Here is a 26,726-nt window from a genome sequence, read left to right on the forward strand (position 1 = left end):
ATTACTATACTCTGACCCCCAGCCTTTCCATCTACCCAGCTAACATCAGTCCCCACTCTCATTTCCAGGTTGGTGGTTCGTCAGCACCGCAGAAGAGCAAGGCTGGGTCCCTGCAACCTGCCTGGAAGGGCAGGACGGTGTGCAGGATGAGTTTTCCCTGCAGCCTGAAGAAGGTAGGAGGGAGCTGGGGCCCCGCACCCGCTGTGGGGTTGTGGCTAACAGGAAGCCCGCCCTTTCTCAGGGCCCTTTGGGAGCCAACCCAGGCGGGCCTGGCCAGACCTGGGAACCTCACACTTCCATGGGACTCCCTCCCAGGAGGGCCCCAGCCCAATGACCCCAGCACCTCACTGTTCCTCCCTTGAACCATTCTGATGACCAAGATGCTGGGTGCCTCCCTGCTCATTTGCGGGATGTCTGAAAGTATCTATAAACGTGTGCTTTCTCAGTGACCAGTCTGGGCATCAGCATTAGGACTGACCCTCTCCACTTCATGTGCACTTCCGTGTCCTGAAGAACTTACCCTACAGGTGTCCTGAAGGGTGGTCCCTACAATGCCAGATTGCTAATGCCCAGCTGTCTCAGTTTACCCCACTAGAAGCACTCCTGAGCCTGGAGCATGAGTCCACCTTAGCTAATAAATACAATAGAGTCAGACAGACGTGAACGTGAGTTAGCTGCACCCCTTACGGGCTGAGTTGGGCCAGCAGCTTACCCTCTCTCCACCTCACTGCCGCCTCTAAACATGGAAACGATCATGTCTGTATCCTGAGGGTTTTTTTTCTTAATTAAATGAGATTCCACATGCAAAGCATTCGGCAGAGAACCAGAAACAATAAATAGGGAAGAACAGTTACTATGTAGCTGTGTCTTACCCAGGGGTGAATATTTGGGACTTTTAGTGGACTGTTTTGAGGAAAGCACAAAACCACGTTTTGTATTTATCAGAAAAGAGGGTGAGAAGAAGTGGGGTAGTTCTGTGCTGGAAGGTTAACCAAAAATGTGTATATGGGGTTGCATTTAGTTTTGTTATAGCCAGCACCCCTCATCGAAAACATCTGTCAGTTTCTTCTGTGTTCTGTGCGGCCCCCAGGCACTGAGGGGCTGGGCCAACGCAGAGAATCCACTCAGATTCGGAGGTCGTGGGACTCAGTTTGTGGGAACTGTAGCTCCCTTAGGCAATTAATGATGACCATTGTGGGCACCCCCCTGTAAGAGACTGATTATTAACCCCATTTTACAGACGGGGAGACAGGCTCAGAAAGGTAGAGACGTTTGCCTGGGGTCACACAGCCAGAAGATGGAGAGGTACCACATTTTCCTTCTCCCTGACGCAAGGGCTGTCTTTTAGTGCCTCTTTATAAATCACGCTAGGAATAGAATTCTATCTACTGGTGGCCCCTGCACCCAAGTTCAAGGTTAATACTCGGGAACTTGGTCCTTTTAAGATACCTGAGGCTTGGCATAGGCTCAGAAATCATTCCTCCTCCATGGGAACACGCGCTCGGAGTCTCTTTCACCTCCAGACGCTGGCAGTGCTTTCTTCTCACCTCTGCCTTCTACCCTTCGCCTCTACATGCTGCCTGTCCAGTCTCGTGGAGGTACTGGTCTCTGCCCCGGCCCGCGGGCCGCCGCCGGACTCTGGGGGACTTGTATGCCATCAGCTGGCGTCAAGGTGCCTACCTCCCTGTTCAGTGTTTGGAGCCGGGTCCCTGCATCTGCATGCGCCTTCCTGCTCGGGGACTGCCCGCGCCTGCTGCATGTGAGAGACAGTGACCTTGCCTGTACCGCATGTGTGTCAGCATGTAGGTTCGGGCGGTATTTCTCGGCCTGGGGCTCTGAAGTTTCCCAGGTTGAAAAATAATGCCTGGGGCCTCTATCACGCTGAGCCAGTGACCTGTTTCTTTGGTCAGCCACATCAGAAGGGAAAGAAACCCACCTCAAACTGTCATGGGCCAAAAGGGAAGTGTATCAGCTCGTCACTGAAAAGTCTGGGGGAAAGACTAGCTTCCAGCATGGCTGGATCCCGGGGATTGAAACACTGTCGGGACCTAGGACTTACTCTCCTCCCTCCACTCTGCTCTCCACCTTGCTGACACCATCTTCTGGGACCGCAGTTCCAGGCACCTTTCAGAGATACCTGCCGAAGAGAGTGCTTCTCCTTCAACACACGTCTTAAGACTGGTTCTGACCGGCCCGCTTGGGCCACACGCTATCCCTGAACCAGTCACAGTGGCCAGGGAAGTACAGCACTTCGGCCACACCGGTTCCTGCACCACCCCCCCTCCAGGCAGTGGTGAGGTCAGCCTTGCCCAAACCACGTGGACGGAGGCCAGTAGGGGCAGTGAAGGAAGGGCAGATGGGTGCTGGGCATGCAGTGGCGGCAGGCGTCCGCCATACGATCTGCCAGGCCTCCCACCTTAAGGTTCGTCTGGAGTCACTGAGTGTGTCATGAGCCCAGAGAGCGCCGCCAGGTGCCAGAGAATCTCCCCGTGGGATTCAGCTGAAAGGCGGGCCCCCAGGAGTCCAGGGCCCACAGGACTGACTGCGTATAGTCTAGGCCCAAGGCCTCACCCCTTCCCACCCAACCAAATGGAACTTCCATGCATCTACAGGCCCTGGACTTCTGGGGGCCCACCCTTCAGCTGAATTGCCCCCGTACTCCCTCACAGCACCCGCACCCACCCTGCGGCTCCCGTGAGTGAGGGAAACAGCTTACTCCGCTGTCCACAGCATATCTGCAACTTGAGTCAGCTCAGCCCCCACAGAGCAGGTCAGTGGGCTAGATCAATAAATAAACAAACTCCCTGTGTGTCGTCCACCTCCCTCGACACCAGCTGGGCAGGCCACAGACAGCCTGTGGGGTTTTCCTGAAGAGAGAGAGTCGGCCCCAACATGCTGGCCATCAGCACCAGCCCGCAGCTGGCTCGGTCACTCCCCAGGGGCCGGATGTAAGCAAAACAGGAAAGCCCTTTCCTGTCCTCGCCAGGGTCTCCTGGGACACTCATCTGTTCTGTCTCAGCAGTCCCTGCTGGCAGTGTTGAGCACGGGAGCTATCCGTTGTTCTCCGGAGGACCCTGCCAGCATGTGACAGTGAGCCATCGTCCCAAGCAGAGCCTGAACAATGGTCCGTGGCTTTGAGGGGACAGAGTGAGGCACACTGTGAGGTGGAAGGCACCCCAGTTACATTAAAGAAAGTTGAAGCAGGCAGTGATTTTACTGTGTGTGTATGTGTGCGCATGCACGTGCATGTGTGCATAAAAGTTTTATGTGATACACTTTAATACAGTGTTAAATGTCACTTACCTCTCAATTTTAAAAACAAAATATTAAAAATAAAATTGAAGCTTCAGGCATGGTTGGATCCAGGGGCTTGAAAATAACTAATGAAAAATAAAGATCAGTTACCAGCTAAGTAATGAAAATTGCTTTTAAAAATTAAAGAAGGAAAGAAAATTGCTAGCTATAGCCTCCTTGGTAGTGATTTGAGCCTGAAAGCCACCTGCTGCTGAACCCAGCTTATCCCCAAACCCTCTACCAGTGAGAACTATGGAGGAGCCACAGATGATTTAACCCCCTCTGGCACGAGCTAGGTGGCTCCCACCAGGCCTCTGGGACTTGTTCCTTTATGAAACATTGACTAATTTACGGAACAGTTACACAGTATTCCCAGTGCTAGAGACAGAGGAATAAGTGACACAGACACAAATCCCTACCTCACGGCATTTATATTCGGTGGTGAACACAGACACAGAATACAATCAGCAAGGAAAGTATATGGTGTGTTAGAAGGTAATTTCTGGTATGGGAAAAAAACATAAACCTGGGTAAGGGGGACATGGACGCCATGACCTTGTGTGAAGCAAGGTCAAGGAAAGTGGCCTTGACGCACAGCTTTGAGGAAGACGAGGATGAATGTGTGACGCTGAGGGACTCCAGAGGGACAGAGGGATTGGGACCTGACTTTTGTCCTGTGTCCTGTTGCTGCTTGCACAGGGTCATCCAGGCCTAATGAGGGCCTCGGGGGCGGGGGGGGGAGGGTCCCCAGAAATTTCTGGAAGGGATATTTCCTTCCAGTGGGCAAGGGCATCTCATGGATCACAGCCTTGGCCATCAGTATCCCGGGATTCTCACTGTCTTTGACTTTACCCAGCATCCCTTTGTCCCCGCAGAGGAGAAGTACACAGTCATCTACCCGTACACAGCTCGCGACCAGGATGAAATGAATCTAGAGAGAGGGGCCATGGTGGAGGTGATCCAGAAGAACCTGGAAGGCTGGTGGAAAATCAGGTACCTGCTGCACCTGCGTGGGCTTCAGGTCACATGGTCTCTGGCTGCTCAGAGGTCCATGCATGATCGCAGATGGATGGGGTGAGGTTTGGGCCTGAGCCAGAAAAGGACTGCTTTTCCTTGGTGCTGTTCGGACTCCGTCTCTATCCAGATCCTTCTCTAAATATCCTTAATAAACAAACCTCCAAACACCCCAAACCACAGATAGCAGTAACTTCATTGAGGAAGACTGCTTTCCACCTCCATGTGTTTCTTGTAAGGGGAAGCTGCACTGCTGTGTGCGGGTGATTTCCAGCTCCAGCCCTGCTCTAACACCAGCAGGATGCATAACACCACAGGGGCTGTAACTCATCCTAGAGCCGATAGTTGCTCTTATCTCGGAGGTCAGTGGTAAAAGTAGGAAGCCGGCTTTCAAACTCTTTTTTTTTTTTTTAATGTTTTTATTTATTTCTGAGAGAGGGAGATACAGAATCTGAAACAGGCTCCAGGCTCTGAGCTAGCTGTCAGCACAGAGCCCGACGCAGGGCTCGAACCCACAAACCGTGAGATCATGACCTGAGCCAAAGTTGGACACTTAACCGACTGAGCCACCCAGGCGCCCCCAAACTCTTTATCACAGCTCTTTTGCCTATGGGATGCAATCTGAACCCTATCCGTACGAGGGGCGGCCACCTCCTCCTGGCCTGCCTGCCACTTCCCAGTTTTAGGCCCGGGAACCCCTCCTTGGCTACCCTAGTTGGGAGGCTGTGGCGCCAAGGCATTAGGACAAGAAAAGAATCCTTGGGGCCTGGTGTCTACACAGCAGCGTGATCCAGGGTATTAGGGCCATTCATCAGGGTCCCGCCTGTGGCATTTCATTCATTCACTCAGCAAACACACCAAGAATCTGCACTGGGCCAAGCCCTGTTCTGGGAGTCAGGGAGTCAACAGCGAGAAAGACAGGGAGGTTCACACCAGCAGGCACAGAAGACAGGCTCAGTTCCCGGGCGTGAGGACGCTGGAGCACAGACGAGGGGTTCCTGAGCTCGGGGCAGGACGGCTCCTTGAGGGTCTAAGGAACCGAGGTTTGAAGCAGGAGTAGTGACAGCGACCCCTAACATATCCTGAGTATATAAGATGTCAGCTACATTACCAGTTATCCCAAAACTTTGTGGCTCTGGCATTCAAGGAGTGGCTTCTTTGGGTCCCTCTGGAGGTTGTGGTACAATGTCCATGGGGCGCATACCATCATCTGAAGGCTCGGCTGAGGCTGGAGAGTGACAAAGCCAGGATTGAAAACTGTGCCTTTCTCACCCCAGAGCTACCCACCTCTGCGTGTGCTGCTCTGCTGTGGCTTTGGGACTCTAGACAATTGTCTCGTCCTGAGGGCCTGATTCTAGGTAGCATGACATTTTCCCATGAGGACAAGAGTTGCTTCCTCTCAGAGGGCATTTTAAGACTGAAAGGCATCAAATTCTGCAGATTTCTATCTCCTATAAATTGGCTCCCAATTATAAAGGACCTTTCTCGTCACTGAAACACAGTGCTATTTAGTTCTTAAAGTGATTCTTGACAAGAGATTTGGCCTTGCTGTGTATCATCTCCAGCCATCCCGGTCTCTTCCACTCTCCCCCAAGGTGTGGGCATGTGTTTTGTGGGCCAGACCAGCAGAGCGCTTGCAAATAGTTGACATCCAGGTCTCCCAGGGAAAACTGCCCTGGAGTGGTGCTGTTTGCCAATTTCCATAGTGTGAGTACTCCCACCGGCTGATGCCAGCCTCCCGGGCAGTATTACTGAATGTGGAGTTCGGAAGAGACGTACACAGCCAGCTGTCCCAACTTAGCGCCAGCAGGCTCTGCCACCCCTGCGATCCAGATCGACCCCTCTGGTCATGCGGCGAAAACTGAGCTCCGCTGTGCAGAGAATTAAGTGATCACATTCATTGACTCCCTGTGGAATTCAGTGAGCTGTCTGTCAGGGTGTCAGTCACTCTGTAGTTCAGTGACCACCAGCTGACCCTTAGCAAGCCCCTGACCGGTTTGGTTCCGATCTGAATGTGTGGTTGGGTTTTTTGTTTGTTTGTTTTTTAAAGAGATAGTGTGAGTAGGGGAAGGGCAGCAACAGAGATCGTCTCAAGCAGCTCCGTGCTGCCAGCACAGAGCCCGGCACGGGGCTCGAACTCACGATCCCATGAGATCATGACCTGAGCCGAAACCAAGAGTCAGCCACTTAACCGACTGAGCCCCCCAGGCACTCCCTGAATGCATATTCAATCTACATGGTAACCAATGTGACTGGAGCCACGCCCTGCCTGTGCCCAGCTTTGTGCCAGGAGCTGGGGCTGTGGGAAAGAGGCAGCAGAGCAGGTTAGGAACAGAGACTGGACTGGTGCCGACTGCCTAGGTCTGAATCCACTTCTGCCACCTCCCAAGGTCGGACGGGTGAACTACATCAGCAGCTGTAAAGTGGTTAGAACAGACCGGCACACAGTAGGCGCCCACTACGTGCCAGCTATCATTATCATTATTGTCATCACTGCAACGACGGACGGGGCAGTGAGTGTAGCAGAGCTCTGTGGCTGCTCGCCTTGGCCAGGCCCGTGGGCAGTTTGTGCACTTGGCCTTTTATTTCTTCACCCAACTCCCTGGCACATCAGTCACGTGCAGGCTACCCCAGGTCGTGTTCTGGCTGGGGAGACAGAATCGCTGTAGCCCAGCGTCCCCGTGTGCCGCAGGTGCTAGGGTGGTGGTGTGTGCGGGAGACAGTGGAGTGCCACGGAGGGAGGCTTCATTCTCTGTGAGGCTCAGGAAAGGTTTGAGAAAGGAAATGACATTAAGCAGAGCTGGGGAAAAAAGAGCAGGAAGGACAGTGGGAAGGGGCTTTCCCGGCACAGGGTTTCCAAGAGCAGAGGCCGGGGGAGTGAAAGATGGTGGTGCACTTGGGAGACTGCAAAGCTTGTGGGGTGGGAAGGGCGTGGGGTTGCTGCTAAGAGACGAGGCCGGGGAGACAGGCAGAGGGCGGGTTGGAAAGGCCTTGAGCACCGAGCTGAGTCAGCAAGGGGTGTACCGGCCTCTGGCCCCTCGTTTCTGCCACCTGGGACTTGGAGTGCGACGCACAGTAGGAACACAGCTTCTCCCCGTGGGCTTGGCAGAGCAGCCTGTCCAGCTTGCATCCTCTTCCCAGGTACCAGGGCAAAGAGGGCTGGGCCCCGGCCTCCTACCTCAAGAAGAGCAGCGGGGAGCCCTCACCCCCGAAGCCAGGCCCTGGCTCATCCGCCCACACCGGCGGCCTCGACCTGGATGGAGTTTCCCGGCAGCAGAGCATGGTGGGCAGGGAGAGAGAGCTACTCAACAGCCAGAGGGACGGCCGGTTTGAAGGCCGCCCAGGGCCCGACGGCGACATCAAGCAGCGTGAGTGATGCCCCACCAAGCTAAGGGGCTGAGGACCTATTATGTGCCAGGCTCCACGCTCAGAGCTCCTCACGTGTTGTCCCTCATCCTCACAACAGCCCTGTTGCCTCACATCCTGTAGATCGGAAAACAGACCCAGAACCCAGTAGCTTGTTCCAGACGGTGGTTTTTCCTCCATCTTATGTGGATCATGATAGCTTCTATTTCCCAAGACCTACTATGTGCCAGGAATCTTATAGTTAGTCTCATTGGCTCCTTGTAACAACTTTAGAGGGACTAAATTACTTCTGTTTTATAGATTAGGAACCAGAGACATGAGGTGATTTGTCCAAGGCTGCCCAGCTCACAAATGGTAGGGCCGGGACTTGAACCCAGACCCGCCTGACCCCAACACCTGTGATCTCTCTGCATGGCTTCATTTCTGAGCCAGAAGAAGTTGACCTTGTGCTGAGTTCACTCGAACAGTTCTTTATGCATTTTACGTTCCAAAGCCTCCTGTACATATGCTCCCATGTAACGTTCCCAACACGCCCGAAAGTAGGGGTTCGTTATTGTCTGCAGCGAGCGCAGGACCCCCCGCCTCCAGGCACGTGTCCCTGCCCCGGTTGTGCAGGGCAGGAGGAAGCCGTCTGCTGGGAAAGTCCCCTGGCCCAGCTATACTTCTCCAGCTGTTTGTAGCAGCTCAGCAACTTATAAAAGTCAGTGAATTCTTGAAACTCAAGAATTTCTCCATTCTCTGCTCAGCTGATTTCTCAGAAGAAAAAAACACTGACTTGCCTCGGTGGGGGTTCTGGCCAGCCCCTGGTGTCTGTGATTCTTATCTGTCATGGCCAAGAGCACAGGGTTCCTATTAACGCTGAGCAAATAAGAATCAGAACCCCCATGTCTTTGTTAGGAGATGGGTTCCAGTACTCAAGCAGAGACTCTCCCTACCCCTGGCGCGCGCGCGCGCGCGCGCACACACACACACACACACACACACCCAGTAACAGGGGCTCGGATAATTTAGATGTCCGTGTCTTTCTCACAAAGCTCCCAGCTCTGTGTCCAGGGCTGCCGTGGCAGCTCCATGCTTTCAAGGGTCTCATTACACAGTATCTGTGTTGCCCTGATCTGTCTGGTCCAAGATGGTGCCCCGCTAGTCCAGCCAGTGAAGAAGGCAGGGGGGAGTGGAGGACTTGACTCAGAAGCTATACACTCTCCACTCCGCCACGTCCCACTGGCCAGAACTTAGTCACGTGCCAATACCTAGCTGCAAGGGAGTCTGAGAAGTACAATCTTTATAAAAGCAGCCAATGGCTGGCCAAAACTCTGTTGCTAACTAATTCTAACAGAAGACAGGGGAGATGGGGATTTAAGAGATGAGCAACCCTCTCCACATCCCAGCTTCCAGACTTAACCCTCCGCGTGGCCCTGTGCTGAGCCCCCTCGGGAGATGCCACGTTTTCCACCTTGAGCCAGGAGCCTGGACCATTGCACAGTCATCCTCCTGACCCTGAGGCCCAGAGTGAAGGCAGCCATGTTCCAGAGTAGAATCCCCTGATGTCATCAGCCCACATTTGTTTGGTTCTGTTTATGTATGGCTTAACGTTGCACACCCACCAGCTGCCCCCAGACTCGTTCCTGCTCTTTCCTTACCTCCCAGCTGCGGCCCCTGGGTGGCAGGCAGGCATCACCACCCCCGCGTTCCACCGAAGCCTACATCGTGGGGCCTCCCTGGAGAGCCTCACGCTGCTCTGGCAGCACACAGGCGGTCCTCACAGTCCGGAGCCAAGTCTCCGCGGCCCCAGATCTTTCCTGGTGTCCCCTGAGGACTTCCATCTGTAGAATTCTGCGTGTGTGTCCAATAAGCTCTGTCTCTTTACAGGATCGCCCAAGATGAGGCAGAGACCCCCTCCTCGCCGAGATATGACCATTGTAAGTAGACCCTTGCTGCTGGGAAGCCAGGCCTTGGCCCGAAACTGGCCCTTCACCCCCACCATGCCCTTTCCAGAGATGCTCTCTTTCCTCTCCACAGCTGCCAGGACAAGTGTTGGTCCAGTCCGAGGGGGAAAGGCTAGGATCTTGGGGAGCGATGCAAGTTACCTGTGTCTCTGTGATGGTCAGGCCTCAGGTCAGGTCTCTCTGCTTCCTGAGCCCACTTTGCTTTATCGTAGATCTGTCTCCTCAAAGAAGGCAGCTCAAAACCAAAACCCAGATGAGGCATAAATATTGTTTGTGGTGCCGTTCTGGTATTTTACTCTCAAACCCTGTTTTTAATTCTTTAGAGACCTTTTCTAACTAATACTACAAAAACTGAGCCTTCTACCGTGTATTGAGCACCAGTTGGGTGCCCTGCAATGTGCTGGGTGCTGCATTACATGGACCTATTGAATGCTTACAGTGACCCTACCGGGTAGAGTCCCCATTCTACAGGAGATGAAACTGAGGCTCCAGGAGGGAAGTGATTTGCCCAAAGGTGCACAGCACACATAAGCAGTATTTCCAACCCACATGGGTCTGACCTGCAAACCTGTGTTCTTTCCATACCCTCGCTGCCTCTTGAATTCAGAGACGATTGTCCTGCCCCAGATTTTCATGATTGTAGGTACACACCCCATGTTTCTGCTCCTCACTCTGAAGCTGATGGGCCAGTGACCCATCTAGGAGACCATCTGCACGGTGCACGGTCCTCTGTGACTTGTCCCTTAGAATCCAAACAGGTCCACCAGCGCCCCCCGAGGATGATTCTGTGCCCCAGGGCCTTAGCCCCTCCCCGCTTCAGCCAATGATAATGGACTTCATGTGGATTTTGCACTGTGTTTCATTGTGGCAGCCTCGAGGTCTTAACCTGCCCAAGCCTCCCGTTCCACCCCAAGTGGAGGAAGAGTATTACACCATTGCTGAGTTCCAGACAACCATCCCTGACGGCATCAGCTTCCAGGCGGGTCTGAAGGTCGAGGTGAGTGCGCCTGGTGTCCCTCTGCCTGCTTGTCATTCTTGAACCATGGCACCACCCCCTGCCTCTCTCATTTCTCTCCTTTCCCTCCCTCCCTTCCTCCTCCTTCCTCCCCTCTTCTCTTCCTTCCTTCTCTCCTTTCTTTATGGCAGCTTTACTGAGCTATAATTCACACCATCCAAATCACTGACTTAAAGTATACAATCTGGTGTTTTCTGGTATATTTACCGAATTGTGCAACCACATTCAGTGTTAGAATATTCTCATCACCCAAAAAAGAAACCTTGTATACATTAGCTGTCACTTCCTGTCTCCCCTCCACCCCTCTCAGTCCCCCTGACCCCAGCCCTAGGCAGCCACTAATCTGCGTTCTGTCTCTATCGCTGTGCCTGTTTGGACATTTCATATAAGCAGAATCATACATTATGTGACCTTTTGTGACTGCCTTGTATTCTGTTTTTATCACCACCTACTTCCCTTTTGCTTCTCTCTCTCTTCATCCTGCTCCTTTGCTTGTCTGCTCTGTTCCTGCACAAAGACCAGCAACAGTCCTTTCTCCCCTTCCATTTTTTCTTTCCTCGTGGAGTTAGAGCTTGAGGCTATTGCCCATATTTCCCGGAGGGCCTGTAAGTAATGGTGTAGCAGTCGGGTGCCAGGCACTGAAGTACGCACTTCACATACAGTGTCTCTCTTAATCATTTACTCTTGTGAGGCAGGACCATCAACAGTCCCCATTTTTCAGATGAGGAAGCTTTGGCTCGGGGCGAGGGGTGAGGGGGAGGTGCTGTCCAAAGTCACCCAGCTAACACATGGCAGAGGCAGGATTTGAACCCATGTGTGACTCCAGATTTGACCCGGGGCCGTTAACATCCTGTTGTTATTCATCTGCCGGGCATTTGGGAACTTCAGGAGGGCAGGCGCCACATCTGGTTTTCACTCCCGTGTCCTTGCAGCTAGCCCAGCACTTAGCACATGGTAGGTCCGCAAGAAATACCGACTCAGTGAAGAGCTGTCTGCCTACCAGCATCCTGCGAAACACTCAGAAGGCCAGGGAGTGTCTTCTTCATTCTTGCCCACAGCCCTGGCATCGGGGCCGGTCCAGAGGAGGTGCTTTAGGAAGGAACGTTTGGATGATTGAAGGAAATTAGGTGGGGGTGGATGACTGTCGAACCAGCGCACAAGTGTGGCGTGGCCTGAGGTCTTTAAGCACTCTCCGAGAGAGCCACAAAGCACTGCTGTTCTCCTTCCCTCTCCGACACTTCCTGCCCCTCTCTCTCTTTGCCCTCATAACCTGGGGCAGCTGCCCAGGCCACTCAGCAGAAGGTAGCTCCCTGAAGGTGCATCCTGGGTCTCCCCACCACCCATTCTGCCTGGGCATCTCCAGAAAGCCGTCCTCCAGCCAAGTGTCTTTCAGCCCATTGAAAAGGAGGGCTGTCTGCAGGGAGCTGATGCCTCTCGAACTAATTCTTATAAAATGCAAATCCCACTCTATATAGATGGACCAAGGTGAAAGTAGAAATACCCAGTGTTCTGAAAAGGCTTCTTAGCTGTTCCTCCTGCCCTTTTTTTTTTTTTCTTTTGGCCTTTCTGGCCTTTCCAACTTCAAATTTACCAAGAGAACTCACAAGGCATCTTGCTTTGTACTGGAAGATCGTTCTACGTCCAGTTCCCCATTTTGCTTCTATAAAACATATACATTTGATTCAGCATGAAACCTGTGCCTTCTTCCTAACATCTTCTCACATCCCAGGCGGGTTCTCCATCCATAACCTGTTTCCGCTACTTTTCCGCCAATGCCGCTGGTCAAGCCGGTCCTTCTCCAGCTCTCTTACCCTCTCTGCCAGGAACGACCTTGCTTTAACCCAGCTCCTAGCACTCCACCCGCCATCTCCTAGACAGCACTCAAAGCTGTGGGGCACCTGGGTGGCCCAGTCGGTTAAACGTCTGATTTTGGCTCAGGTCATGATCTCCCAGTTAAGGAGTTCAAGCCCCACATCAGGCTCCGTGCTGACCGTGCAGAGCCTGCTTGGGATTTTCTCTTTCTCCCTCTCTTTCTCTACTTCTCCCCCACCTCATGCTCTCTCTCACCCTCTCTCAAAATAAATAAGGAAACTTTAAAAAAAAAAAAAAGGTACTGAAGGCCATTTTTTGAACTGCACTTGGCATCTCGAAATCAAACTCATTCTTTAAATCCCTGCTTCCTCTAGGAAGCCTCCCCTGATTCACATTGGTTTCCCTGCCCCGTCCTGTATGACTTCTCTGCCACTGTACATCTCAGTCTTCAGCTGAGAGCCAGTCCCTCCCTTCTGTATAGACTTTCTCGACATCATGAGAAGTGGGTGTTGTTCCCCCCTTTCGGTGACTGGGTTTTGTATTCCAAGCTGAAAGTTCTCTTCCTTTGGCGCTTTGCATAGATCACTCTGTTCTCTTCGCACATCTAGCACCGCTGGTCAGAAGCTACTACCTCCCTGATTCTTGCTCCCTTGTTCGTAATCCATCATTTCTTGATTCTCACAGGGGGGCTCCTCATTATCTTTAAAATGCTCAGATCTCGCTCAAGTGTGACTGAGTGTGACTTTCTTTATTTTTATTCTGCTTAGCACATGGCGGCCCTGTCTGATCTCAGCCTCGAGATCTTCCTAGAGAATTCCCCACTTATATACTTGTGTTAAATAGTGTCTCCGTTCATCCTCTATTCTTTCCTCCCGGGGCAGTTATGAAGGCCTTCTGCCTCCGTTCCCCACGTCTCCTGACTTTTCTGTCACGTTTTCCATCTTCGTCCCTCGGTGCTGCATTCCTGGAGCATCGTGCCTCATCTTCTAGCTCATTTGTTTGCTCTTTAACAGTTCAGTCCATTACTGGTTTTGTTTCCACGGTTGTTCTCACTTCCGAGAGCGCTGTAATGATTCTTTTTCCCAGGCGCCTGTTCTTGTTTCAGCAGAGCGTGTTCTTTTGTGAGTTTGATGCCCTTCCGTAATGCTCTCAGGATGGAAAATCTGTTGAATTTCAGGTCCTACTGTTATAGTCCGTTATCTCGTTTGTCAGCTGTGTACCCTTTGCAGGGCTCTTGGTTTGTTCCCGTTCTTCTCATGCTGTTAGGACTCACCTTGGGCTGTGCAAGAAGAGGCAGCAGACAGTCAGACAGGCCAGAGGGGGCTTGGACACAAGGTACTGGTCACCTCCCACCGGTTCCAGCGCTAGGCTAGGGACTTCTGAGCCAGCCACTGAACAGTGTTGGGGGTCTTTCCCAAGCTCTCCCATTCCCTGTTTGCGCTTGTGAGCAATCGCCTTCTTTACTCTGCCTGCCCTGAAAGGATGGCCGAAGGGGTGTGAGGGATCAACCACCTGGCTGCCTCTGCCATGGTATCTCAGTTGATCTCCTGGTGCTTGTTCCTGGTCTCCCTGATTCCAGGTTCCCCCACCTTGAAGTCCCAGGGTCCGCTCCACCTTCGGTAGTAGCCACCCCTGCAGCAGCTCCGGGCCACAGCCTCCCTGCACTGCCCTGTCCATCTGTGAGTCCTCACAATTCCTGCTCCACTAACTTCACCCCGTTCCTCCTTCAGAGCTTGGCTTTGTATTCGTTTATTTCCCTGGCTTCTCCACATACAGGGGAAGCTGCTATTCGCTCCCATCTCGAAAACAGAAATCCAACTTGCGTAGTTTAAAGGTCTGGTTTTCTTTTCCTCAGAGAGCTGGAAGACACAATAAAACCACCTGTCCCTTTAAGACCAGGAGTTTCCGCACGCACCATTGTTCAAGCATGCTGGCAAACTGAACATTTGCCGATAGGCAGCACCACTCCCTGGCTCAGAATGTTCTGAAATCAGCCCAGGGCAGCTGGGGATGTTGTGGGCAATGCAGCTGAGGGCTGAGTCTGCGGGCAGCAGGGAGTTCATGGGGCCCTGGGGTTTCCTGGGGCTGTCGGGGTGCCTCCCGCCAGTCTCCACCCCCCACTTCAACTAGAACCAGTCCCCTTTCTTATTTCTGGCCTTTGTCCTGTCTCTCTGTGCTAAAGCTGATCCATTTAAAAGCTCACATACCCAGGGCGCCTGGGTGGCTCAATGGGTTAAGCGTCCGACTTCAGCTCAGGTCATGATCTCACGGTTTGTGGGTTCGAGCCCCCCATCACGGCCTGGAGCCTGCTTCGGATTCTGTGTCTCCCTCTCTCTCTGCCCCTCCCCTGCTCATGCTGTCTCTCTCTCTCTCTCAGTAATAAATAAATGTTTAAAAAAAAAAGCTCACATACTCAACATTGTTTTCCAGAAAACACAGACATAACCCAGCCTTGAAACTTCTCTGCTCATATATGGTTCTACCAGTGGTTGCCTGGGGGACCCTAGCGGGGAGTGGTTGCCACAAAAGTTCTGGACTTCCCCAAGTATTCTCATCTCATCTTAGCCTCCAGATTTCATTAAAAGAGCCACAGTGTTTAAGCTGTGGACCTACCAGGGTTGCCTTACTTGCCTGCCTGGACTGTGTACATTCAAAACATGTGCTGATGCTGCTGCTCTCGGCACCTCTCCATGCCGGGCACATTACGCACTTGGTAACAGTCTTCACAGAAGTCCCAAGAGGTCAATATCTTCAGCCCATTTTGCAGATGCACCTGGGACAAAGAGAGGTTCAGTCCATTGCCCAAGGTTATATTGCTAGTAACTGGAGCTGGAATTTGAACACAGGCCTCTCTGGGTTTAAAGCCCAGGCTTTTTTCCTTCCACTCCATTCTTGTGATCTGGCATTTGTTTTTATTCATAACAGCTCTTGGCCTCTCTCTGGTAAATGAAAACTCACATAAATCGTGATCAAGAACACAAATGTTGAGCGCTTTTGCCATAGTACTTGGCATAGAGTATAAGCTTAGCAAATCTTCATTGATATATTTCGCCGTGATTTTCATCCTCTTTTCATTCTCTCACGTACACACGTGGAGTTGTTGAATTCGCGGATGTGCCGACAGTGACTTGTGTGCCCAGGGTCCCCTTTAATTGTTACCAGAGCCATCGTGTGTTGGGGAGATGCCAGTCACCCTCATTTAAGGGCTTGCAGTTATCAGAACCCTTCCTGGAAGACCAGTGAGGGGCTTGTTAAACACATTTGTCACGTGCATCCTGCCATGTCCGTGACCTCCACTGTAATTGAACAACGGGAAACATTTACGTTTTGGCATTTACCAAGGGCCACTGTGTGCATTCGCCACTGCAGGCATCATGAGAATCCTGTCAGGGGATCCTCGTTCTCGCCATTGGCCTGCATCTTGTGCTGTGGGATCTCAGGAGGCATGTGGCTGTGCAGGGGCCACACAGGCAATAACAGGTGCAGCCACAGCCAGAACCCGCACCGCGGGCCCCGGAGCCCAGCCTCTGCCCTCTGTGCGCTGGGGCCGCGGCTGCAGGTCCTCTCCAGCGAGGCTGGGCGGAGCAGTGCGGGGGCAGAAGCACAGCGTGGCCCTCTCTGCCCCGACACTTTCTCACCTCAAATACAGCTCCTCCCCAGGCCAGTTCCCCTTTCACGGGCAAAGGCTCAGGCTCTGGGACCACAGACCTGCCTTTGGCTCCCGCCTCCACCATTAACTTCCCACGTGACCCTCTGCAGCTTCCTCAGTTGTCCCGAGGCTTGGGTCTGCATCTGTAAAATGGGAGGATAATCCCCATCTCATAAAGTGGCTGCAAGCATTAATAAAAGAGGCTGTTAGGGGACTGCAGAGTGTCGGTTTGCTCAGGCTGCTGCCACAAAATGTCACAGGCCGGGTGGTTAAAACAATAGAGGTTTATTTCCTCACAGTTTTGGAGGCTGAAAGTCCAAGATCAAAGTGTTAGCAGATTCAGTCTCTCACAGGGCCTCTCGCCTTGGCTTAGAGACAGCTGCCTTCCTGACTGTGTTCACACGTGGGCTTCCCTCATTCTGTGTGTGCTCTGTGTCCTAATCTCTTAAAAGCACACCCAGTCGTGTTAGATCGGGGCCCACCCATATGACCTCATTTTAACTTCATTACCTCTTAGGAGGTTCTGTCTCCACATACAGTCGTATTCTGAGATTTGGGAGTTAGGGCTTCGACACAGGAACCTGGAGGGAACACAGATCAGCCCATAACACGCAACATACACACCTTCCAGTCAACTCAGCCATGTAATACTGAACAAAAAGGAGACAGGAAGTGTAAGGTCTTAAATATCGTGGGTGACTCCACCCACTGTTCCATTCCATGGGTGTCTGTCCCGGAGACAGGGAGGAGGAGATGAGATGGAAGGTTCTTTTACCTTCATCAGCAGAGGCCCCCCTCTGTCTGAAGATGAGCTGAGTGTGACTCCCATGTTTAAGGATATACATTTTTCACACAGCATGGCCCTTAAACACCAGCCAACTGCTTCGTCTGGTGCTCAACCAAAAGAGCAGCGATCAAGGCTAGTTTGGGCTGTATGTGGGTTTCACCTTGTACTTCTTTAGAATTGTAGCAGACGCTGCTGGCAGCCTGCCCTGCATCCTGGCCCACCTGACGTGACCTGCAGCCGCACACAGGTCCCTGCATGTGACAGCCTCCCATGTCCTACACCCCAAGGAGGGCACTACCCAGAAAGGCCAGGGGATTAATACGCTGTGGGGGATCTGCTGAGTGAAAAGCCCCTGCTTCCAGAATCCAGTCACATGTGGGTCCTCCCAGACTGCTCTGGTCCACTGGCCCTGAGACCGTCCCTACTAAGTGCTCTCCCCTGTCCCGCCCTCCAGGTGATCGAGAAGAACTTGAGTGGCTGGTGGTACATTCAGATCGACGATAAGGAAGGATGGGCCCCAGCCACCTTCATTGACAAGTACAAGAAGACAAGCAATGCCTCAAGGCCCAACTTCCTGGCGCCCTTGCCTGGCGAGGTGAGCCAGCTCCGCCTGGGGGACGCAGTGGCGGTGGCGGCGGAGAGCAACACGGGCAGCGAAGCCGTCGGCCCCTCCCGGCCCCTGCCCGAGGCACCACATGGTACCGCGGACTCCGGGATGCCGTGGTCCAAAGACTGGAAGGGCGGCAAGGAGGTCCTGAGGAAGGCGTCCTCCGACATGTCCTCGTGCGCGGGCTACGAGGAGATCTCCAGCCCCGACTTGGAGGAGAAGCCCAGCCTCCCTCCCCGGAAAGAATCCATCATCAAGTCGGAAGGGGAGCTGCAGGAGAGGGAGCGCCAGAGGATGGAGCAGCTCCGAGGCTCTTCGCCCAAGCCCCCGGGCATGATTTTGCCCATGATTCCAGCCAAACACACCCCCCCATCCCGGGACAGCAGGAGACCGGAACCCAAACCGGACAAAAGCAAGTTGTTCCAGCTGAAAAACGAGATGGGGCTGGAGTGTGGCCACAAAGTCCTGGCCAAGGAGGTGAAGAAGCCCAACCTCAGACCCATCTCCAGACCCAGAGCTGACCCACCAGAGGAGAAGCCAGAAGTTACTCCCCAGAATCCTTTCTTGAAGTCCAGGCCTCAGGTGAGGCCCAAACCAGCTCCCTCCCCCAGGACAGAGCCACCTCAGGGCGAGGATCAAGTGGACATCTCCAACCTCAGGAGCAAGCTGAGGCCCGCCAAGTCCCAGGAGAAAGCCCTACTGGATGGAGAGGGTGGTCACCAGGCCGCCGGGGGCCAAGACGCAGCCTTCAGCCGGGGCGCCCTCCCGGGCGATGGGCCGGGCCGCACCCAGGACAGGATGGCCAGACAGGACGGGCTCAGCCCGAAGGAGGTGTCCTGCAGAGCCCCTCCGAGGCCAGCCAAGACCGCAGACCCCGGGCCCAAGACCGCGCCCGCCCCTCTGCAAGAGGCCCCCCCGCAGAGACCCGTGGTCCTGCCCCGCAGACCACCGCCCCCCAAGAAAGCCACTTCGTCCTCCAGGCCCCTCCCAGAGGTCAGAGGACCGCAGCGGGACGCCAGCGAAGGCAAGGCAGCTCCTGGCCCAGGCCGGGCCCTGCTGGTCCCTCCTAAAGCCAAGCCTTTCCTTCCCAACTCCTCAGGTGGCCATGACGACACGCGAGGCAAAGGCAGCCCAGGGCCACGGATGGCGGGCAGGGCCGGAGAGAACAGAGAGAAAGTAGCCGCCACCCCCTCCCCCAACGCCGATGGCCCGAAGGACTCTCTGTACGTGGCTGTGGCCAATTTCGAAGGAGACGAAGACACCAGTAGCTTCCAGGAGGGGACGGTGTTCGAGGTCCGGGAGAAGAGCAGCAGCGGCTGGTGGTTCTGCCAGGTCCTGAGCGGGGCCCCTTCCTGGGAGGGGTGGATTCCCTCCAACTATCTCAGAAAGAAGCCGTAGCGCCCTCCTTCCCTGCCTGGCGGCCCCGTGCATCCCTGCTGGCTCTACCCACATATTTAATATGCCTCTTAATTTATCAACCTTCATGCAGCTTCAAAGGAAGGAAGGCTCTGGAGTCCTGTGGTTTCTTCCCTCCCGTCACAGCATTCCCGGAGGCCACACACCACCCCCTGCTTTCCAAGCCAGCATCCCTGCCTTAAGGCCAGTGGCATTGCCACCCTGTGTAGGCCACCTAGCCACGGGACCCGTGACTCTCCAAGACCGGAGCCCCTTGTCTGGACACTGCAGAAACGGTCCCTCCTTGCTGGCACCCCGCCCAGCCTGTGACGGCTGGCCCCAGCTTCTCCATGTTTCTAAACTCCCAGGGACTTCATTTCCTCAGTTTCCAAAATGCCTGGTAGCGGAAAGAACTCCATCCCCTGGAAGTCGGCCCCGTTGCCGATCCCAAGGAGATGTCCTCCCCGAGGCTCGGGGCCCAGGAGCCTCTCAGGTTCGACCAGAGGCAGCAGTCCCAGGAGTGGGCCTGAGGGTCCGCTGAGCCATCGCGCCCTGTGCCTTTGGTCTCGGGAGCCGGATCCTGAGGGGTGGCTGCAGCCCCCGCGTGCTCCGCTTCCCCACGGCAGGGCCTTTAAATAGGAGTCCCACCCCACCAGCGGCCATTTCACCGTCTCCGTAGAGCGAGAATCTCAAAGGCGGTTTGAAAGGAGCGGTTCACAATCCATGCCCCTTGTGAGTAGCTAGTAGGTGCCGGACTCTGTACTTGGCACTTTACATCACGTCGTAACCCTCACCACACCCCTCCCTTGTATCCCTGTGTTAGGGATGAGGAACCCCAGACTCCGTGCGCCCGGGGGCACACGAGCTAGGAAGAAGAAAGAAGCCTTGACTCTGACCTCAACGCCAGTGCCCTTCCCCCAGGAAGAGGCTAGCCAGGCAGGGGAGAGGAAGGAGCTAGCGGTGTCAGGAGCGGGTGGCCAAGTGGCTTCCTCCTGCTGTGGGCGCTAGTGTAGCTGCTCCCACACCCCCCAGCCCTCCCGCCATTACAGCTTGCACCGAAGGCTGCCGGGCACCGGCCGTCGACAGCTGGTCCTGCGCGGCACGGGGTACCCCGGGCTCTAGCGGTGGCCACGGGGCCCTGTTTCCTCCTCCTGCGCTGCTGCCCCCTCTGGGGGATAAAGCTCGTGGAGCAAAGGGAGCAGAGGTGGTCTCACATGCCAGCCCCAAGAGCCCTAGTGGCTCAGGGACCAGGAGCTGGGTGTCCACAGGCAGACACCTCCCGGCCCGCCCTCCTGCTGCTTCCCGCTCCTCTCTGACATTCACAGAGCGGTTTCCTTTCTTTCTCCCTTTCTTTCTTTCTTCCTTTCTTTCTTTGTTTCTTTCTTCTTCCTTCCTTCCTTCCTTCCTTCCTTCCTTCCTTCCTTCCCTTCTTCCTTTCTTCCTTTCTTTCTTCCCTTCTTTTCTTTCTTTCTTTTTTTTCAATTGCATGCACTCTCCCTCTCTGTCCTCTCACTTCCACCCATTTGGACAGATGCGCTCCACTGAGGCACCCAGAGGCACAGCTATGTCACAGAATCCGACTCAGGCCCCAGGGTACCTGGCTTCAAGCCCAGAGTTCCTGCCTGTGGGCCGGGCTGCCTGGTGGGTGAGAGGGCAGAACCCCACTTCACCCCCACCCTCCCCTGCAGAAGACGATCCAGCTCAGAGATGTCCAGTTCCGTGATCATCTGCTGTGGCGCTTTGGGGACCACGGGGCCAGCTTTCCTGGGGATGCCCACTGTCCATCTGCAGTGCCAAAGACTTCCGTGCCAGCAGCCCTCTTCTGCCCTCCGCTCCCCCCACCGCCACGTGGGCTCTGGATGCTTCTGCAGGAGAAGGAGCATCCTCTGAGTCACAGTAGCATCTTTATTCCTTCCTTCAGTCGGTCCGTGGACCCCACCCCTGAGGAGGCCCCCAGGCGCCTCTAGCACCACCCCCTTGCCCCCTGGCCCTCTGCCCAGACCCGCAGGGAAGGGGGGCAGCTGGGAGGGGGCCACCCACATCTTTGACATTCCCTCATTTGGAAGGAAGCCAGCCCATAGCATGTTTTTCAGAGTTTTTGACCCACTTTGGCTTAAAACAGCTTTTAGGAAGCCGTTATGCAGGATTCAACTACATTTCAAAAGACAGAATTCGGTCTCTTTTTTTCTGATTCACTTCTGCTTTTGTTGACCTTTTCAAGTGTTTCGTGAGCGCCTACCCTGTGCTAGGCACTGGGCACACGGGGATGCGCGTGGCTGCAGGCCCAGCTTGAGAACTCTGGCTTTTTTGTTTGCTGATTCCACCGAAAGGTTCATCTCTGGCTCCGCTCCCTCCTCCCGGAGGCCGGCTGGGCGGGAAGGGGCCCGTTCCACCTCTCCGTGGGCTGGAATGTTCCTGCAAATGAACCAATTCGCCTTTTTATCACTAGTATTCTTCTGACATGAACTGAAGGCACCGAAGCCTGTTCACCGAACTTTGCTCAGGACACATCTTTGGCCTGAGGACCCCTCTCGGGCCAGCTCTGTGTGCCACAGGAGTGGGCACTTCCTCAGGCGACTAGAAGCAGGGGGTCCTGATGGCCAGGGGCTTTCCCTAGCTGTCCTGGCTCGGGGACTTCGGCTTACAGCATCCAGTCCTTCGGCCACTCTATTGTGAGCGGCTGGTGGAGCACATGCAAAACTCCCTTGAGGTGATGCTCACAGAAAAATGCCCAAGACCACAGTCAAAACTCCCACACCACGCTCAGGGCAGGTCATTGGTGCTTAAACTCCCTCCTTTAACTTAACCCTCACGACAACCCTGTGAGGTACGTAGGGTCAGTCCCGAGCTGTGGAAAGAAAGTTGAGGTTCACAGGGTGAAGCCCTGTCCCCAGTTTCACTCAAGTCATGATCAAGTTGAGACTCAAGGCCAAGGGTGCTTTCTCCCCAGTGCCCAGGACTTTTCCCCTGCCAGTGGCAATCACATGTGCATGAGGCAGGTGACCCTCCCTCATAAGTTCGGTTTCTCCTCCCCTGACCTCGTGATCACTCGTGGCCATAGGTCACGGGCCAGACGCCAGCGCAAAAGGCAGGCAAAGCTGGCCGTTTTTCCCTTTGCTCACCCCTGCCTAGTCCCTCATGACAACTGTTTAGCTTACATCCTGTGACAGACCCACAGCTGACAGTGCCAGCCAAACCCGGGAAAATCAGAGTTTTAGGGTCACCGCTTGGCAACATAGGCCTTTGCAAAACGTTCTGCTCAAAATCCCTGCCGTTGGGTGGATTCATGTCATTGTCCCAGGCCAAGCCGGGGGAGCTGGGCTCCGGCCCAAACCACTTTTAATGCCCTGCCGCCCTGAAGAATTACTAGAGCCCACACGGGCTCCCAACAGCCATTGTAAGCCTCTGCCACAAGGCCTTCCGTGTAACCAGATTCTCGGGCAAAGTTCTTGGCCTTAGACGTTCCTGAGCCCACCGAGGATCTCACTGCCAGGTGGGATGTCGGGAAACAGACTTGCCATGTGAAAGGGCAGGCGCCCTATCTCCCCAAGTTCTGGATGCTCCTCAGGCTGAGGGGTGGCCCGTTCAGTATTTTTACAGCCTGTATCAAGTACAGACCACTGAGTGGGATAAAGAAGTCACTCCTGCCTTAAAGTCGCTGCAACATCAGGAATAGAAACATTCGGGGCTTGGCTTCCGTCCTTTCATTGTGCCCACGTCTCTAAGCGTTGGGTCAGGCCGCTCCCTCGGAGGTGTCGCCCTTCTCTGTGGATGGTGTCAGTGGGGACAGAACAGCCCGAGCCAGGCACGGCAGTCTTTTCCTCCCCCTTGGTTGTCCAGGCCCGCCCTTTGGCACTTTTGCTGCACACCAGCCATACCACACCGTAGACCAAAGATGACCTAATGTCAACCTCTGTGGCCTGGAGGGGTGGGAAATCGGCCCCCACTGAGGTGTGAGGGTGTCGGGTGCCCTCTGTGAGCCTGGAGGAGTTGCTCCTACCCTGGCTGAGGGTCTGATCTTTAGATGGACCACAGCCAGTCCCCGCGCTGCAGAGCTAAAACCCAGAAGGCTCCACGGCCTTCACCTGCTCATGGACCACCTGCTGAGGACCCTTTCCCACAGGCTTGAACGTCCAGCTCCGCGGGGTAATGTCTGGCTTCTGGTGCTACCCTGCCGAGTTACCCGCACGCCCGTCCCGCGTCAGCATTCCCTCTTCCTTCCTGTCTGCTCCAAAGTAGGCCCCTCCGTGCCAGTCAGGACAAGGGACTCAACTGCTGTTGTCCTTGAAGAGGCCAAACCGAGTGCTAGAGCCAGTGACCCCCATTTCCAGGTCTTCTATAAACATGCAAAAGGGTGGGCCCCCACCAGGCTTGATACAGCAATAAGCAATTCGAACGCAGCTAAGGTGTCCGTGTTTTATCCCGGTGTGTGCCTGTCTATGCCTTTGTGCCCATGTGGCTGTTAATAGTGCCCCTTTCACTCTCCCAGGGGAGACGAGAAACTCTGGGCACCTTAGCTACCCCCACGTGTCCCGCTTCAGAGCGCCACCAAGCACCTAGCGCCATTTCTTCCGTCCCTCCGGGAACAGTGGAGCCCTGGCCATCGTGCCCCACCCGGCTCCATCTGCTCCTGGCGTGACGCTGGCCATCCCCTGGATATCACAGCACTCCTCGTCCCCTCTTGGCAAACTGGCAAATTCTGGTGGTGGTTTTTGTTTCCTTTTAACACACACACACACACACAAATACATGAGGATATATAATGTGAGGGGGGGAGGGAGGGTGGTGAACAATTAGCCATAGCATGTATAGAGTATACATTAGACTTTTTTTTTCTTTTTCTTTTTTTTAATAAAGAAGTGCTTGACTGGTTTCAAGCCTCATTGTGAAGATGCAGCATCTATGGATTTTATTTGGCTAAGGAGTTTGGGCTTGCGTTTGGGGAAGCTGTTTGGCCAAGAGGGGGTGACTTCTCTGTCAGGGTCCTAGTGCATCTTGGTTCTTTGAATTACAATGTCCAGAAATTAAGGAGGGAACATCTTTGTATTCCCTGGGCGTCTCCCACATATTCTCAGCTCTGTGCCTAAGGATGGAAAATTCAACACATCCGAGGTGTCTCGCACTTCTCACTGGTGTCGCCTACCCATGGGCAACAGTGTAGGGTGGAGCGTGGGGGTGTAGCCACGCCATCTGCTCTGGGGAGGGGGAGGGCATTGTCTGACGTGTTAATACCTTCCCAAGGGCACAGGCAAGGCCAAACCAACCCCCAGCCTCCGTGGCCCTCAGGTGAATCATTAGACAAAATGACACCACCACCCGCCTTCCTAGGGAGGAAAGAGCAGAACCGACAGACTCCCTGAACAGAAAACATCAAAAGGGGAAATTTACATTCAGTATTCATCCTCCCTTGGATGAAAGGTTTCAAAGAATGCAATTACCTTCTGGACCTTGCTTAAGGATAAGGGTCATTTGTATATTAGTCTCTGTCCCCCCACCCACCCCCAAAAAAAAAAAAAAAAAAAACATTACCTGCTTCAGCACCCTCCCCACTCCGCACCTTGGGAGCATTTTCTCCCAAATCTTCCAAACTAATTGTGGTTGTTCGTAAGAATACAACTGGTAATGACATGGGATTCCTGGAGCAGGCATGCAGGGACACCGGACCCTGATGGGATGGGGATTGGACCATGGTCACAAACCACACCTGGCTGCCTCTCTCCGGGGTTGCTCACCGCATTGCCTTCAGGTATCAGTCAGAACTGACACATCTTCCATTCCCTTTATACGGTTTAAGAAATACCAAGCCAAACACGCGCCAGCTCACACACACACCTGCACACACGTTCCTTCCTTCCTCTAAGCGGTCATGGGATATCTGTGTGTCTAAGACGCAGGTTGTGGGGCCACTCTCCTCCGAATCCAAGGTGTTTAATGGCCACCACTTCTCTAGTTAGTATCCATGGAGTCCAGACGTGATTCCTCACCATCTTGCAACCCATGCCTCCCAATCACCCCCTAGGCTGCATCCCTTGAAAGTCAGAATCAGTAGGAATCTGCATCCTTTAAAAGCACAATTGTGAGGAAATGGCCGGCATGCTCCACTTTTGAGAAGTGGCTGGACTCTGCACATTGCCCAGCATAGGCTAAGTGTCCAAATGGTGCTTCATATACCATTATTAGCAATGTCACCATTATTTTTCTGAGCATTTACTATGTTCCAGGCCTGTGGGATATGCTACGTACACTTTTATTTCATCCTCGAAATGCCCTATAAGGCAGATAGCTCCATTTTATATGTGAAGGCACAAGACCAAAGTGTCACATAGCTAGCATGTGGTGTCTGGTCCCAAAGCTGACTCTCTTACCCCATACTGTGTCCCCTCCCAAATGCTAATGAAAGCACATATCTCATCCTGCTAAAACCATTTCCTGGATTCAAAATCTTAATCAAGGACTACTTTCTCTTCCAAAAACCTAACTCTATAATTAAGGGAAAAGATCTAACTTTTGTTGAGAACATCCTATTGGCTGGGTACCTTACAGATATTATCTCTTAAGCCTCCACTACAGTTCTTCTGGGTAGGAATTATTATGCCTATTTTATGGATGGAAATTAATAGTTGGAGAGATTAAGTTTATCTATGGTCACAGCTAGTAAGAGGATGAACTTGGGTATATAGCTCCAAAGCCTGTGACTGTAATGAACCATCACAGCTTCCAAATGTGTAACCCCTCCATTCAGCACTTTTAAAAAGTGTACTTTCCAGAACAAATATTAATAGATATTTTGAAATCAGTGTTCTGTGGACACTGATCAGGAAACTGGAGAAACACTGGGTTAAGTAAAGTTAAATAGTTCCTTTATTACAGGATGTCTCAAAGCTTCATATAATAACATGCAGTGTGAACGTCTGAGAGGAAGTTATTTACAGTGGCCTCCTCAAACGGACTTGACAGTGAAACCATTCACAGAGCATCTAGCAGGAGCACTGCTTCGTGTCATAAACTCTGGAAAATGTCAAAGTTTACAATTCAACTCTCCCTTGGATTCAGTCTGAACCACCATCCTTAGCTGATTCGTCACCCTGACTCCACTGTGACTGCCCCTCCCCGCAACCCAGTCCTCAATGCTAACATTCATAGCATCGCCAGTACAAAATGCTTCCTGGACCAGAGAGCTGCTCATGAACGTGGAGATTTCTTATTGGCTGTTGGTCTAACCTGAAGCAATCTGAATGGGCTTCTCCGTAGTGAAATTGCCCCATGTAGCAAACTGTTCCCAAAATTGCCTCCAGGAATGCAGTTTGTTTTCTACTTCATAAACAAATCTCCTTTAGAGAGCTTTAAATTAATAGCAGTGTTCAGAGCATTCTGATTCAACTTCATAAAGTCTAGATTACCTCCTCTTAAGACCCAGGACCCAGACCCTACACCTATGTTCTCTGGCTTCCTTTCAACCACATGGAAATTGGCCACACTTGTACAGTATAGTTTACAATAGTCATCATCAGTTTTCATTGAGTATAAGCAATAAAAAATTTTAGCATATATGTGGTATATAAATATATGTATTACTACATGAATATATCATGGACTATATTTTTAGGCAGCAAATTCTTGCACTCCAGGCTTGGTGTCCCCTTCCACATAAAGGTAACGTCACTAGAGGGACGCCTGGGTGGCTGAGTCGATTAAGCGTCCGACTTCAGCTCAGGTCATCATCTCACAGTTCATGGGTTCGAGCCCCATGTCGGGCTCTGTGCTGACAGCTAGCTCAGAGCCTGGAGGCTGTCTTTGGATTCTGTATCTCCCTCTCTCTCTGACCCTCCCCTGCTTGCGCT

General features: G+C 53.3%; 1 protein-coding gene across 1 annotated transcript in view; it reads left to right on the forward strand.

Moving 5' to 3' along the window:
- SH3PXD2B (SH3 and PX domains 2B) overlaps positions 1–23,683 on the forward strand; it is a 71,252-nt gene extending 47,569 nt beyond the window's left edge. The window contains exons 8-13 of the mRNA XM_077757317.1: positions 69–173; positions 4,170–4,287; positions 7,450–7,676; positions 9,544–9,593; positions 10,492–10,617; positions 17,338–23,683. Of these exons, the coding sequence (XP_077613443.1) occupies positions 69–173; positions 4,170–4,287; positions 7,450–7,676; positions 9,544–9,593; positions 10,492–10,617; positions 17,338–18,888 (2,177 nt within the window). The 3' untranslated portion in view covers positions 18,889–23,683. The remainder of the gene's footprint in view (positions 1–68; positions 174–4,169; positions 4,288–7,449; positions 7,677–9,543; positions 9,594–10,491; positions 10,618–17,337) is intronic.
- The last annotated feature ends 3,043 nt before the right edge of the window (positions 23,684–26,726 follow it).

The sequence above is a fragment of the Crocuta crocuta genome, unplaced genomic scaffold (assembly GCF_008692635.1).
Source record: "Crocuta crocuta isolate KB4526 unplaced genomic scaffold, BGI_CrCroc_1.0 scaffold131, whole genome shotgun sequence".
Lineage (NCBI taxonomy): Eukaryota > Metazoa > Chordata > Mammalia > Carnivora > Hyaenidae > Crocuta > Crocuta crocuta.